The 14,232-nt window shown below is 39.2% G+C and overlaps 1 protein-coding gene across 1 annotated transcript; it reads right to left on the reverse strand.

Moving 5' to 3' along the window:
- Positions 1 to 3,540: 3,540 nt before the first annotated feature.
- On the reverse strand, positions 3,541 to 13,613 carry LOC102493750 (beta-defensin 33-like). Its single transcript, XM_006161250.1, has 3 exons — positions 13,525 to 13,613; positions 8,151 to 8,295; positions 3,541 to 3,778 (listed from the first exon to the last, which is right to left on the reverse strand). The coding sequence occupies exons 2-3, from the start codon at positions 8,206 to 8,208 to the stop codon at positions 3,648 to 3,650; spliced, it is 189 nt and encodes a 62-aa protein (XP_006161312.1). The 5' UTR covers positions 8,209 to 8,295; positions 13,525 to 13,613; the 3' UTR covers positions 3,541 to 3,647.
- Between the last annotated feature and the right edge of the window lie 619 nt (positions 13,614 to 14,232).

The following is a 14,232-nucleotide window of genomic DNA, read 5'->3' on the forward strand; positions in this document are numbered from 1 at the left end:
AATTTTGAAAGGCCCTGCTACCTTCGAGGTGGAATCTGTCTGAAGCGAGGAACACCAAGTTGTGAGCCCTTCAGAGGACCCTGCAGACCTTTCACTGTTTGCTGCAAAATAAAAAACTGATGGAAGGTGCCCAGTCAAGGAGCCCTGAAGGGGCTCTGAAACATGTCATCTCTTGCACAAATGAAAGCGAACCACATTCAAGTCTGATTGTTTCATCATCAAGATTAATTAAAGAAAGTTTTGTTTCCCATGTAAGGATAGGCAGTAGGAAGGATAAAATGATAAAAATTAAATTTATGTTATATTTTAAAGTTTGCAGGGCATTTTTATTCACATACATATTTAATATTCAAAACTATTTTGGTTTATAAATTTTATTTCACAGATGTTGGAACCAAAATTCAGCTTTGTTAAATAAGTTATCCAAGATCACAGAGTCACTAAATGGAGGAGCAACCCTTCTTGCAAACATTCTCTAGTGCTCTATGCACTTGGAAGGGAGGTTGAATGTAAAAAAAAAAAAATCACTACAGAGAGGTAAGAAGATATGAAGACGGGGGTCAGTCTGAAGATCAACCACTGCACTGCGTAAAGCTCTGAGATGGAGGAAACTCCTGAGGGAGCACAGTGTCAAGAGTCATTGTGGGTCTGGGGACGTTCAGAAGGAAGGCCCACAAGTACAGAGACTACTCAGAAGAGTGGGCCCCATGGAAGTGCAGGAAGAACCTGCTGAACATAGGATTTTCAGTTGCAGGTCAGAAGATTTAAGCTACAAGATTGCTGTGCTGGAACAGGTGTAATTATTTTGTGTCTTCCTTGATCAGTTTTCTTATCTTGAGCAGATCATGTCCCACTCTGAGGGCTGGTGTCCTGCCTCTAGGGAGAAAGTGAACCTAGAAAGGACTGTTGCTTTCTGAAATTTAAAGGCAAGGTATGGGTTAGGGTGATAAAGAATATACTGCAAGGTTCCCGGGATTTAGGAGCACAAAGAGAAAAATAAGATATATTAACATTTAACATTCTGCCCAAACTTAAACGACATGTAAAAGATAAGAGTTAATCTGGCATTGGGATGACTAACAAACAAGACCAACTGTAACTTGAGTCTGAATTAATGACTAACTGGAGAAAACTCAGTGTAAGTTTTCAGCTGAGCAATGGGTTATTATCAGCTATAAGTCAATGTCTATAAAGACATCTAGATAGACACAATTACTAGCTTCCCTAATTATTTTTTATTTGCACTGAGTTCTATATAGTCTGTCTACCTGAATATCATGGGATTTCGAGGATTTGGGGTACCTGTGATGTTAGTTCATGGTATGCCTTGACAGTATGGTTTATATGTCCTTTAGGAAAAGGGTCTAATATCATCAGAAGAACTTGAGAACCAAGTAGTAATTTCAAATAATTTAGTCCCTTATATGTATTTCTTTATTATTATTATTATTATAAACAGTCAATTACTATACTTCGTTTGGCTTATAAGGAGAATTTACTCAACATGAAATACATCTCAGATCAGTCCAGTTGAGAATATTATACAAGTTCTCATTAACAGGTAATAAACCATTTTTGTGTCCCACAGATGTCTTGCATCTCTATTTTTTTCTCCCTTATTTCCTTCCCTATACTCTTCCATTCTCCTGCCCTCCTTCCACACTGGTCCCTTATATGTATTTCTTCACCATGAAATCAATTCCTCCTTTGTTCTCCCAGATACTTCTCTCTCCACTCATAGATTCCCTGCCATCTCTTCCAAACTCAGGAAAATCCCTTCCCTAGTCCTATGCATCTATTCCTTTTTTTTTTTCCTTCTCTTTCTTCTTGATTCAAGCACATTCAATTGGTCCATGGAACACAACAAAACTTAGAAGGAAGAAAAGAAAAGAACTTGAGTGGAAAATATGGAACTCTTTGTCATGGGTGGAGAAAGAGAAGCTAGGAACACCAAACATAAATTTTACATATATTTATTGTCACAACTGTGGTAGTATTTCTCACAGTAGAGTGACATGTGGTTCTGATTTGGCTTCTATATTTGACTACTCAGAAAAAAAAAATCACCAATCATATCAAATTTCATTGATTCATTTTTCTCAACAGTTATTGAGTAGTGAACATAGTACTGAAATATTCCTTCTTTCATGTGCTTATAGACAATAAAGAGGATAAATAAGTACCTTATTTAAGCCATTAAATAGCTATTAGAACAAAATCCATAAAAAAATAGCAAAGAAGGATAGGAAATTTTGAGGCATAAATGACAGGAAATTTTGAGGCATAAATGACAGGATGTATGAGTGATAAAATTGTTTTTCAGGACCTAATTCCATTTTGTGCAGGTTTTTTAGTAATTCTGTTATTCTGAATCTGAGGTTGTGTTTATCTCAGACATTCCTGGGAATTATTCCCTTTCTTAAAATTTGAAGTATGTTAATCAGATGTCCTTCCTTATGTCAATTCATCTTCCTACCTTTTATTCATTATTACTATTTATTTATTTCATACTATTTATTTATTTTTAGATGACAAGTAAAAATTGTATATGTTTATGGTATACAACATGAGTTTTGACAAAAGCATATGTGACGGAATGACCAAATCAGGCTATTTAACACACGCATTATCTCCCATACTTATTATTTCTTTGTCTTCCCTTTTAAATCTACTCATTTATTTTCTTTTTTTTTTTTTTTTGAGAGATTTTCACTGTAGGGCGCGTGCGCTCGCCAGACAGACAGAGAGAGACATAGAGACAGAAAGTGAGAAATCACCCCCCAGGGGGGATGGTCACGCCACAATCCCTTCTCCTCCATTCTCCTCTCGGGATCTTGGGCACGCACGCACACGCGCCTGGCGTGAGTTTTAAGCCACCGGGTCCGGGACACGAACCGCGGTCGACTACGTGGGAATCCAGCGACATAGCCATTACGCTAACTGCTGGTTCCCAAATCTACTCATTTATTAACCAGGGCTTATAAAATATCTCTGGAGCACAATTTGCTTCTGTAATATTTATCTACATTTTTAATTTCAGAGACATTTACTGAAATAAGCTACACAAGTCCTATAGGAAACCAATTTTTTCAAAAAGCATTATTTTTCTATTCTCTAGATTCTAGAACATGCTGGGACAGAAAAGACATTCTAAGGCACTTGGAAGGATTCACAATTCTTCAACCTGTCAAACTCAATGAGCATCATGCCTTTGAGGCAGATATCCACATGGAAATTCCAGCTTCCTCTTTCGCTGTGACATAGGCCCAACAGCCCCAGCTGTGGTCTTCAGAATTACAGTAAGAGAAGGAGCCCTCCAGCTATGGCCTCTGGTTCATTGTTATGCATCACTTTCGGTTAGGTTAAGACAAACCATGTATTAAATCGATTCAACTTAATGATATTAAAACTAGAGTACACGCAAAAAAAAAAAAAAAAAAAAGACCTCATTCAATATCAGTCAGCCAATCAGTGTGGCTAACCTAGAACCTTAATTCTCCCCCTTCCAGTTCAAGGCCCTGTCACTTATAAGTATGCCCTCTGAAAGGTCAGCTTCAAGGTTCATGGGAGTGTTGGTGTCTTTATTAAGCAGAAGTCAGAGTTGGTGAGTCTCTTATGCTACCCTGAGGACTCTCGAGGTGTTACAACTACAGTCTGCAGCAGTGTTTGTGCCGACTTTTGCATTCTGCAGATAGGATGGAGCATCCATGGGTTTTTTGGTGCTTGCAGGAACCACCCATTTTTTCACATTCAAGATATTTCCTCCTTTGTTCATACCCTGTAAGAGAACAGAAGGTAAAGAAATGAAATAATAAGATCTCTTAACCAAAGCTACAAGTATTTATCTTGGGCAGGCAAGTGCACAGGGTGAAATGAACTGCCTGTTTTGGTATGCCCTGTGAGCTTAAAATGGCTTTACATTTTTAAATTATTTTAAAAACATAGGAAAAGAATGTTTGATGACGCATGAAAATGATTTGAAATTCAAATTGAAATGTCCCTGAATAAAGTTTGGTAGGAAGACAGGTACACTTATTGCCTATGGCTCCTTTCATACTATAAAGGCAGGGATGCATTGTTTTTTTGTTTTTTTTTTTGAGAGATTTTTGCTATAGGGCGCGTGCACTCGCCAGACAGACAGAGAGAGACAGAGAGACAGAAAGCAGGAAATCACCCCCCGGGGGGATGGCCACGCTGCAATCCCTTCTCCTCCATTCTCCTCTCGGGATCTTGGGCATGCACGCACACGCGCCTGGCGTGAGTTTAAGCCACTGGGTCCAGGACTCGAACCGCGGTTGACTACATGGGAGTCCAGCGACATAGCCATTACACTAACTGCTGGTCCCATGGGATGCATTGTTATAACAGAGAACATATGACCCACAAAGCCTAAAGAATTTATTACTTGATCCTGTACAGAAAAAAAAAAAAACTTACTACTTTCATTGTGTCACGAATTTAGGAATATAAACCACTTGACTAAACATGCTCTCCATAGCACAAGTAATTAATAAGTGTTGAACAAATGAATAAATAATACTGAGTATTCTGCCTGGGTTTCTGTGACTCCAATATTCCATGCAGTAAGAGTTAAATATCAGTGCCAATGCATAATGAATCAGTCTTTGTTTGTTTATATTACATTTAATCACATATATCTTTATACTGCATAACTCTATAATCATTTAGGCTGTTAAGAAAATGATATGAGAGGGATCAGCAATTGGCATAATGATCATGTCGTGGAACCCCACGTACTTGACTGTGGTTTGAGTCCCAGATCTGGCAGCTTAAACTCACGCTGGGCATGTGTGCATGCATGCCCAAGATCCCAAGAGGAAAATGGAGAAAGGATTGTGGCATGGCCATCTCCCCTGGAAGGGTAATTTCTCACTTTCTGTCTCTCTGTCTCTCTTTGTCTTTCTGGTGAGCGCATGTGTCCTACAGCAAAAACCTCTCCACTCCAATAATTAATAATAATAATAATAAGAGAAAAAGAAGATTGATTATGGAATTTAGAGAACAATAGAGTAGAGAGGCCCTGAATAAAATCTAAAGTCAAGACAGAGAATGACAAATAGTCATGAAGAAACAATGATTAGAAAGTATTTCCTGGGTGGCCTTAGAGCCTAGTGGTTAAAGGCTCTCACATGGCTGACCATGGCTCAAATCTTGGCTCTGGTGACTTGAAAATATACTAGATGCGTGTTTGTCAGTCTGTGTGTGTGTGTGTGTGTGTGTGTGTGTGTGTGTCCACAATCTTAACAGGATTGAGAAATGGAAAAGGGATTGCAGGGAGACAATGGCCCATTGAGGGGTGCTTCCCATTGGAGAATCTCTTCTAGTAACCAAACCTGCCCTCTGGCAATTAAAAAAATGTTCTCACCACAGTTTATAGCCTTTAAAGTCAATGTGTTGACATGGATTGCATGCTCAATGAGGAATTAGGATACTTGGCTTGCAAGTCTTTCTTCACCATAATTATGGTTATGGGCAAGCAAGTTTTCCTTTATACACACATACACACACACATACACAGAGATACAAATATTTATTAACAGATATAAATATTTATATGGTAAATATTAATATATAAAATAGATATAAATATTCATATCTATAGATAAATATCCATATCTATACCATAGCTATTTGTCTATCATCTATCCATCTAACTATATCATCCATCTGTCTATCAACCAACACTAGGAGGCTGTCCACCAAATAGGTCTGGTTCTCTATGTTCTTTTAAAAGAAGAATTTTTTCTTTTATTATACCAGATGGTGCATATGTGCACGAGAGAGAGAGAAAGAAAGCACCCTCCACCAGTGCTTGGTCATGCTAAAATACTTTTTGCTACAATTCTCCATCCTGTCTCGATCGTAAGGGTGGTGGGGCATGTGCTTCCAGAGTCTGAGCCACCAGGACTAGGACTTGAGCTGTGTTCAACCAGAGGAGATTCAACTTCCTCTGTGCAGCACTTAACCTCTACTCCATGGGACTGGATCTGAGTCCTATTTTCTTGACTCAAAGTACGGTTGTCTTCCTATCTTTCACGTGACTGGGAAGGGCCATGAGACTTGAATGGTTAATGAATTTTGAACAGAGGTGCTGTGTCCTTTTGGGACTGGAGACCTTAATGGCCAACAGGAGACACCTCACAGCTCTTTTCTTTGATCCATTCGTGGTGGCGGCTGATCAGCTACAGTGAGCAGAGCACCCATATGCTTGTGATGGAGTTGGACCATGTGTAAGAAGTAAACCTTTGCTCTTTCTTCTAGTTTAAATTTTTTATGTTGTTGAACTTCGTGTACAAAATCATTTGATTTCAAATAAACATTCAATGTAAAAACAAATGTTCCTTTACACTGAAATTTTTTACATCTATTGTACCATTCAAATGTGTTATCATCTTACATGATTTCTTTGAAATCTGTTATTGAGGGTACACATAGAAAAGCATTGTTTTAAGAAATAGAAATGAAAGGGTTTTTTTCAGTTTTTATTATAAAATGACATCAAAAGTTTACTCAACAGAAGTAATTTCATTACTATTTGGGGGAGGAATTCACCAACTTTTTCTGCAAAGAATGTTAACCTTTTTTTAAAGCATTAAAGAGTATAACTAATTAAGAAATAACACAAGCAATAAACTTACATCCCTACATCTCCCCTAAGGTAATTTTATTTTTACATATGTACATAGCTTTAGAAAATTAAACCATAAGAGAAATGTTTGAGATCCACTATCCAGAGACATCATCAGTATTTACTGGAAATCATCATTTGGAGAACTTACCAGTGAAGGTCTGAAGGAAATCACTGATCCTTTAAGATACCAATATTTGAATGTTGTAGTCTGACCCAAGCTAACATAAGAAAAGTCACCAGGTAAAATGCAGGACTCCTAGTTCAGTTAAAATTCCAGCTAAACGAAGAATAATCTTTTACTATAAGTGTGTCTCACAAATCGTATGGGACATACTCATACTAAAAATTAACCATTGTTTATATGTAGTTTTGTAATTAATTGTTTTCTGCAATTGTTAGGTTTTCACTAAGAGCGTGGTGTTTGGAACCAAACTTTAGACTTTACTACATACCATCTGAGTGACTTTGAATAAAGTATATACTTTTTCAGTCTCGTCCCTAAAACAAGGTTAAAAATATCCTATAAAAATTGTGATGAGGAATACATGTCAGGTAATATATTAAGAGTTTTGTTCTGCTTTGTTTCGTTATGTTTTTAAGACAGATTTTCATTAAAGGACACAGGTGCTCACAGCAGAGAGAAAGAGAGAGAGAGAGAGAATCACTCTTCCTAGGGGGGTTGACCATACCACAATCTCTTCTCCTCCATTCTCTTCTCAAGATTTTGGGGAACCAGCAGTTAGCGTAATGGCTATGCCGCTGGACTCCCACGTAGTCGACCGCGGTTCGCGTCTCGGACCCGGTGGCTTAAATCTCACGCCGGGCGCGTGTGCGTGCGTGCCCAAGATCCCGAGAGGAGAATGGAGGAGAAGGGATTGCGGCGTGACCATCCCCCCTGGGGGGTGATTTCTCGCTTTCTGTCTCTATGTCTCTCTGTCTGTCTGGCGAGCGCACGCGCCCTATAGCGAAAACCTCTCCAAAAAAAAAGATTTTGGGCACACGCACCTGGTATGAGTTCCTAACAACTGGGTCCAGGATTCCAATCATGGTCGACCATGTGGAAGTCCAGTGACAAAACCATCATGATATCTGCTGGTCCCCAAGAGTTTTTATTGTGGTGTTTGGTGAAAAGAAAGTGGTCAATATCATTTGCTATTATATTATTAGTGTTGTTGCTGTTGTTTTTATTCACGTGGATATGATCTGTGGGTTGTAAAGCTTGCTGTAAATGTCATTATAATAAGTATTGTAATTATGATAATGCCTATACCTATTACAACAATTAGTTAATGGTAATCCAAGAAGAAATTTTTAAAATGTTTTTGAGTATTTATTATTTATAGAATGGAGCGTGTTGTACATGTTATGCTTTTTCCCGCTAAGATATTGTTCAGTCATTGCACATTTCTGTACATCGTGGAACTGTTCACCAATTTGGCCTACTCTGTACTCCAAAGCCATCTGTCATATCATCCTACCAGTCAGAGTCACAGCTTACCTGATTCTGTCTGGATAAGACACACGAGGAGGAGAAAGAGAAGGAACAGCAGCCTCATGATGCAAACGAGTTCTCAGGGTTACAGAAAGAGCTGGTAGTATCTCAGGTTGGCTCGCTCTTCAGTACACATCAAAAGGTAGGTGATCTGGGATTGAGTTTACAAAGTTCGCCAAGTGAGTAAAAGCTTATCTTCCAAATACCGATGTTCAAATTAGGGCTTGGGTGTAATTCAATAATATTGTGTCTAAAGACACATGGTGATGAATTCAAGTTCCCTTCTGTCAGAAAAGAAAGATTTTGGCAAGGCTTGACTCAGAGCTGCTAAGACACTGTGCTACTCCGTTTAGGGCCACCTGAGAGGCCTGGGTTTGATTCCCAGTCTAACCTAAAGGCTGAGCACAGTGATGTGTAATTATTATTCCAGAGATGAAGAAAAGTCAAATCAAATGGATTGCCAGGTGGCCTTGGGCAATATTGTGAGACCCTTTCTAAAAATAAACAAATAAACAAAAATAAGAGAGAGGCACGCTGGCATGTGCCTAGTCCCAGCTAGGAGACTGAGGTAGAGAGATTATGACATGGTAAAATCCTTTCTTTAAATTAAAAGAAAGAGAAAGAAAGAAAGAAAGAAAGAAAGAAAGAAAGAAAGAAAGAAAGAGAGAAAGAAAGAAAGAAAGAAGAAAGAAAGAAAAAAAGAAAGAAAGAAGAAAGGAAGGAAGAAAGAAAGGAAGGAAGAAGAAAGAAAGAAAAGAGCGAGGACATGGTATAGGGCTTATGAGACTCTCACATGGCTGACCACAGTTCAAGTTCCAGACTTGGAGGCTTGAAAGTCATACTGTGCATGTATGCATGCATGTCCAAGATCCCAGGAGGAGAATGGAGGAGAAGGAATTGTAGCAAGGCCATTGTTTGGGGCTTGGGGTGGGGGAGTTGATTTCTCACTTTCCCTCTCACTGTCTCTGTCTTTATTTCTCTCCAGTGAACCCACTTGCCCTAAGGCAAAAACAAAACAAAACAAAACAAAACTCTCAAAAAAAATAAGGAGGGGGACCAGCAGTTAGTGTAATGGCTATGTCGCTGGACTCCCATGTAGTTGACTGAGGTTCAAGTCCCAGACCCGGTGGCTTAAACTCATGCCGGGCACGTGTGCGTGCGTGTGTGCCCAAGATCCCAAGAGGAGAACGGAGGAGAAGGGATTGCAGAGTGGCCATCCCCCCTGGGGGGTGATTTCTCGCTTTCTGTCTCTCTGTCTCTCTCTGTCTATCTGGAGAGCGCACATGCCCTATAGCAAAAACCTCTCCAAAAAAAGAAAAACAAAAAAATGAGGAGGACTTTATAAATCAGCATTTGCTGATGAGTTTTCATTCCCACTATGGCTTTCTAGTTTGATACCTCTTATTAAAAATTTTATTACAAAACAATGCTTTTGGAGAGTCATCCATTTATTCATTCCCATTATTCTATGTCCCTACATATCAGCTTTACCTTTAGAAATTAAAAAAAAAATCCTCTTTATAAACCAGAAAAGGAGAAAGAACTTTGTAAATGGATATTGTCAGTTCTAGTTTTTCATTTTTTATAATATTTTACTATAATTAAAAGAAAGAATTGACACATTCTAGGCATGTCAAGCTCTACCATGGCAGGCTCTTGCTTAGGTCACAACTGAGACAATGGGAGCCACAGCATTTCTGAGTACACCCTTGTGGTGAAAGAGTTAAATAGTGCAAAGGATGGAAACTAAAACGTTGAAATCCCTCTTTAACCCCTCTCTCTCAGTTTGACTTCGTGTTGCTTATCCCTTTCTCTCCTTCACTATGCTGCGAGTTTCTAAAGGGAAAAGGCATCATTTGTTAGCTCGCATTCTCAGCACCTTGAATAGTGCTTGGCATAGAGAAGGTATTCAAATATTTGTCTGAAAAAAATATGAGTACTTGCATTAAAGAAGTAATTCATGTATCGGTCAATGAATGGACAAATAGAGTACAGGAAGGAAGAAAGGAGGGAAGTTCTATGGTCTGAATGTTTGTGTCTCCCCAGAATTCATATGCTGAAAGATAATTTCCAAGGTCATGAAATTAACAGGTGCCTTTGAGAGGCTGAGGTAGGAGGATCATGAGTGTGAGACTTCCCTGGGCAACATAAAGGTATCCTGTGTAAAAGGACCAGGCATTAGGCTCATGTCTGTAGTCCTGGCTGAAAGTTTGGAGTAGGAGGAGCTCAGCATGGTGAGAGGATTTTTGTTTTGTTTTGATTTTGCCAGAGGGTGCATGTGCTCGCTGGAGATAGAGAAAGCACCGCTCATGGGGGATGCCACACTACAATTCCTGCTTCTCCACTTCTACATCCATTATGGAGGTACGCATGCACAAGCACTTGATATGTTTTTGAGGGTGCCAAGTGTGAGACTTGAACTTCACAATTGGCCATGTGGGATTCAGCCAGTTACCACCATACCATAAGCTGGACCAAGGGCATATTTTGAAACAAACAAACAAACAAACAAACAAACAAACAAAAAAACAAAAACAAAACTAGAATTGTAGGCACACATATGTAATTCCTCACTGATGTTTAACTGTGATTTAATAGTTGAATAAAATAATATTGTAAATCCTATAAAATTTACTTAAAAAGGAATTTTCCTAAACACTTATCATTTGCCAGGTATCTTGAAAGTTCACCCAGTTTTCAAGAGAGATATTTCCTTTCTTTAACCAAGTTAACAGAGGTTGTGCAACTGGTGGTAGAGCCTAGATTTGAGCCCCATCTGTCATTGTCAAAGTTTTAGTTTATTTCACAATCTTTATTTCTGATGAAAAATGAAGCATATTTACTGAATAAAAGAACACAGGAGTCATTTTTTAAAAGAAGAACATAGCTGCAGCAAGATAAACTAACGTGTGTGTATGTGTACATGCATGTTCACATATGTGTACATATTCAAGAGCGTTAAGTACGTGAGATTTAGAGGATGAATGGAAGGCTGTATATTGAAGGTTGTTAGGGCAGACTGTGGCACATTGGTAAGGAAACCAGATGCCACGAGAAAGGTCCTAGAGTTGCTTCTCATCCCAAAATGTCCCTAGACTCATGGAGCCTAACCTAGACTGACTGAGCTGGGGTGGATAATGGTGTGAAGACCCGAGATGCTTTTCTTTCTCTCTTTTTTCTCTCTATTGTCCACTTTCATGGAAGAAAAAAAAAGTACTTAAACGAAAGTAGGTTGTCTAAACTGCAATTTTATATCAGAGGGAAAAGATGTGGCAGGGTGGATTATCATGTATCACGTGGGCTGATGTTTCCCAAGAAAGATCATCAAATAATCTATTATCCAAACAGAAATGGTTATTATAATACAGGGGACTATTATGATACTCTGGAACTGCAGACATAAAATGGCACTTCCCAGACCATCTGAGACATGTTGTTATCCTGTCCCTAGGAAATCTGTTAATGAGCACAAGTTGTGTTTTTGTATTTGTTCTTTTTCCTGCAGATTAGTCAAAGCCTGGAGATGATCATTCTCCCCCAGTCTCTATCACTCTCCCAGAAATGGCCAAGAATACATTGACGGACATTCTCCTAGGACGCAGTTACTGATAGTGCTGGTTTATCTTTCTGATTCATCATTTGTCCATTTTTCTTTCTCAATCCAAAGATCAATGGAGGATAAAACTTGAAAAAGATAGCCCTCTGTTCTTCTACTTGAAAGATATGTCAGCGACTTAATCAGTATGCACTTCTGGTTTCACAGAAAGTTCAAACACACTTTAACTTTTAACTATGAACCATTCACAACTCCATCCTGATGCAGACCTCACAGGCACTGATAATTACTAATCCTAGAGAAAACCCCAAGAAATATTTTCTCCTTATCCATGTTTGAGTGTACAGATTGATCTATCATCACTTGGAATACTGTCATTGTGGCCAGGTTGTGTAGAGGTTAGGGTGCTGGACTCCCATGAGGCCACCAGCGGTTTGAGTCCCAGAGCTGGCAGTTTGAAACTCATGCCAGGTAGGTGTGCATGCGTGTCCAAAATCTTAAGAGGACAATGGAAGAGAAGGAAGTGTTGCGTGGCCATCCCCCCAGAGGGTGATTTTTCTCTTTCTGTCTTTCTGGGGAGTGCATTTGACCTAAAGGAAAAATCTCTCTCAAAAAGAAAAAAAATTGTCATCACACTACGATAATGTCTAGTCATTTTCAGACAAGGCTAAAGTATAAATAAAGGGCTCCTTTAATACTGTGGCCCAGGTAGCACCTCCTGGGCTTGAAAGAGGTCCAGTAAGGACCCCATAATCTGCTTATCCTCAGTGGATATGTTTGAATACGCATGCCTGATCACACAGATGCCCGTTGACCTAACCCTCACTCACCTGCAACATCTCCTTCACCTTTTACTTAAACCACCTCCACAGTTCTCTCAGTAAACTAAATGTTTCTGACTTTTTTGGGGAGAGTACAGAAACAAATTAGGGATAAAACAATTTTACTATTGAAGCTTTCATTTAGCATTTTAATCATTCACTTAAAAAAATGTATCTTAGTTGAGTGATTTGACCTAAAAAAGGAGAAGTGTTTGTAGTAAAATGTTTAAATAAGTCATGCTTAATTTAGCATGGGAGCAATGAAAATTTACTACTCTGGTCTCAACAACAAAACCTATATAAAGATGATGATGATAATAGTGTCTTAGTCCATTTGGGCTGTTAAAACAAAATACTTTAGACTGGGTAATTTATAAATAGCAGAAATTTAAGGTTCATAGTTCTAGAGGTAGAAAGGTCCAGGATAAAAGTGCGAGCACATTCCATGTCTAGTGAGGGTCTGATGACACAGATGGTGACTTCTTCCTGTGTCCTTATAGAGAAACAGCAAATAAGCTGGTTTAGGCTCACTGATCCCGCTTATAAGAAATCTGCCATTGTGACCTCACTATCCCAAATGCCCCGCCTTGTACAGGTGTTGCATTCCAGATTAAATTTCAACATATAAGAGAAAAGAAAATATGTACATATTTCAAGCTCTTATATTCTGGAAGCTCTTTTTTTAAGAGGTTTTTGCTATAGGGCATGTGCCATGTGCGCTCGCCTGAAAGACAGAGAGACAGAGAGACAGAAAGCGAGAAATCACCCCCCAGGAGGGATGGCCACACCACAATCCCTTCTCCTCCATTCTATTCTCGGGATCTTGGGCACGCACACACATGTGCCCAGCATGAGTTTAAGCTGCTGGGTCCAGGACTCGAACCATGGTTGACTACATGGGAGCACAGCCACATAGTCATTATGCCAACTTCTGGTCCCTGAAAGCTCTTTTCTTTATTGTCTCCAATTTATTATGCAACCCTAAGCAATTTTAAGAACCTACCTGCAGCTGGTTCCTCCACCCTCCAGAAACTATGTTTCCTGTCCATTCAGGAAGAGACGAATGAAAAAAACTGCCCATTACCACATAAGTAGGGACCATATCAACAATGGGAAGAGAGATGACTGAGTGAGGTTATGCAGGACACATTGTTACCTCAGTTGGCAGTCAGAACTGAGTGGCATCATAAGAGAGAGGGATGAGAAGAAACTGGGACTGTATAAATCCCCCTGTGAAAGGATTTCACTAAAAAGCTTACCAAATACTAGAGGAAATAGAGGCATGAAATAGTGTCAAAGAAGTGGTGTTTTTTGTTTAATTTTTATAGATAAAAGTAATTTTTATAAGATCTAGTAGAGACAGTAGAAGGGACATAAGAGGTAGATCAAATAACAGCAAGGATTGCAAGAGTTCTGTCCACAACTAAAAGAAATAGAATTCGGGACCACAGGTGGAGGTTATCCTGGTGACTCAGCAATTCCACAATTCTCTTAGTAAGGCAACCTGTGTGTTGGGACCAGCAGTTGGTGTAATGGCTATGTCGCTGGACTCTCGTGTGTTTGACTATGGTTCAAGTCCCGAACCCAGTGGCTTAAAATAATGTCAGGCAAGTGTGTGTGCGTGCCCATATTCTGAGAGGAGAATAGAAGAGAAGGGATTTCAGCATGGCCATCCCCCCTAGAGGGTATTTCTTGCTTCCTGTCTCTCTGT

Source organism: Tupaia chinensis, unplaced genomic scaffold (genome assembly GCF_000334495.1).
Source record: "Tupaia chinensis unplaced genomic scaffold, TupChi_1.0 Scaffold138390_1, whole genome shotgun sequence".
Taxonomy (NCBI): domain Eukaryota; kingdom Metazoa; phylum Chordata; class Mammalia; order Scandentia; family Tupaiidae; genus Tupaia; species Tupaia belangeri.

What these genes read in the sequence shown, in the direction of transcription:
- LOC102493750 (XM_006161250.1), bottom strand. Translation starts at nt 8,208, where the DNA reads ATGAGGCTGCTGTTCCTTCTCTTTCTCCTCCTCGTGTGTCTTATCCAG. An exon ending in TCTTATCCAGACAGAATCAG is followed by an intron (nt 3,779 to 8,150) that starts GTAAGCTGTGAC and finishes GTTCTCTTACAG; the next exon opens with GGTATGAACAAAGGAGGAAA.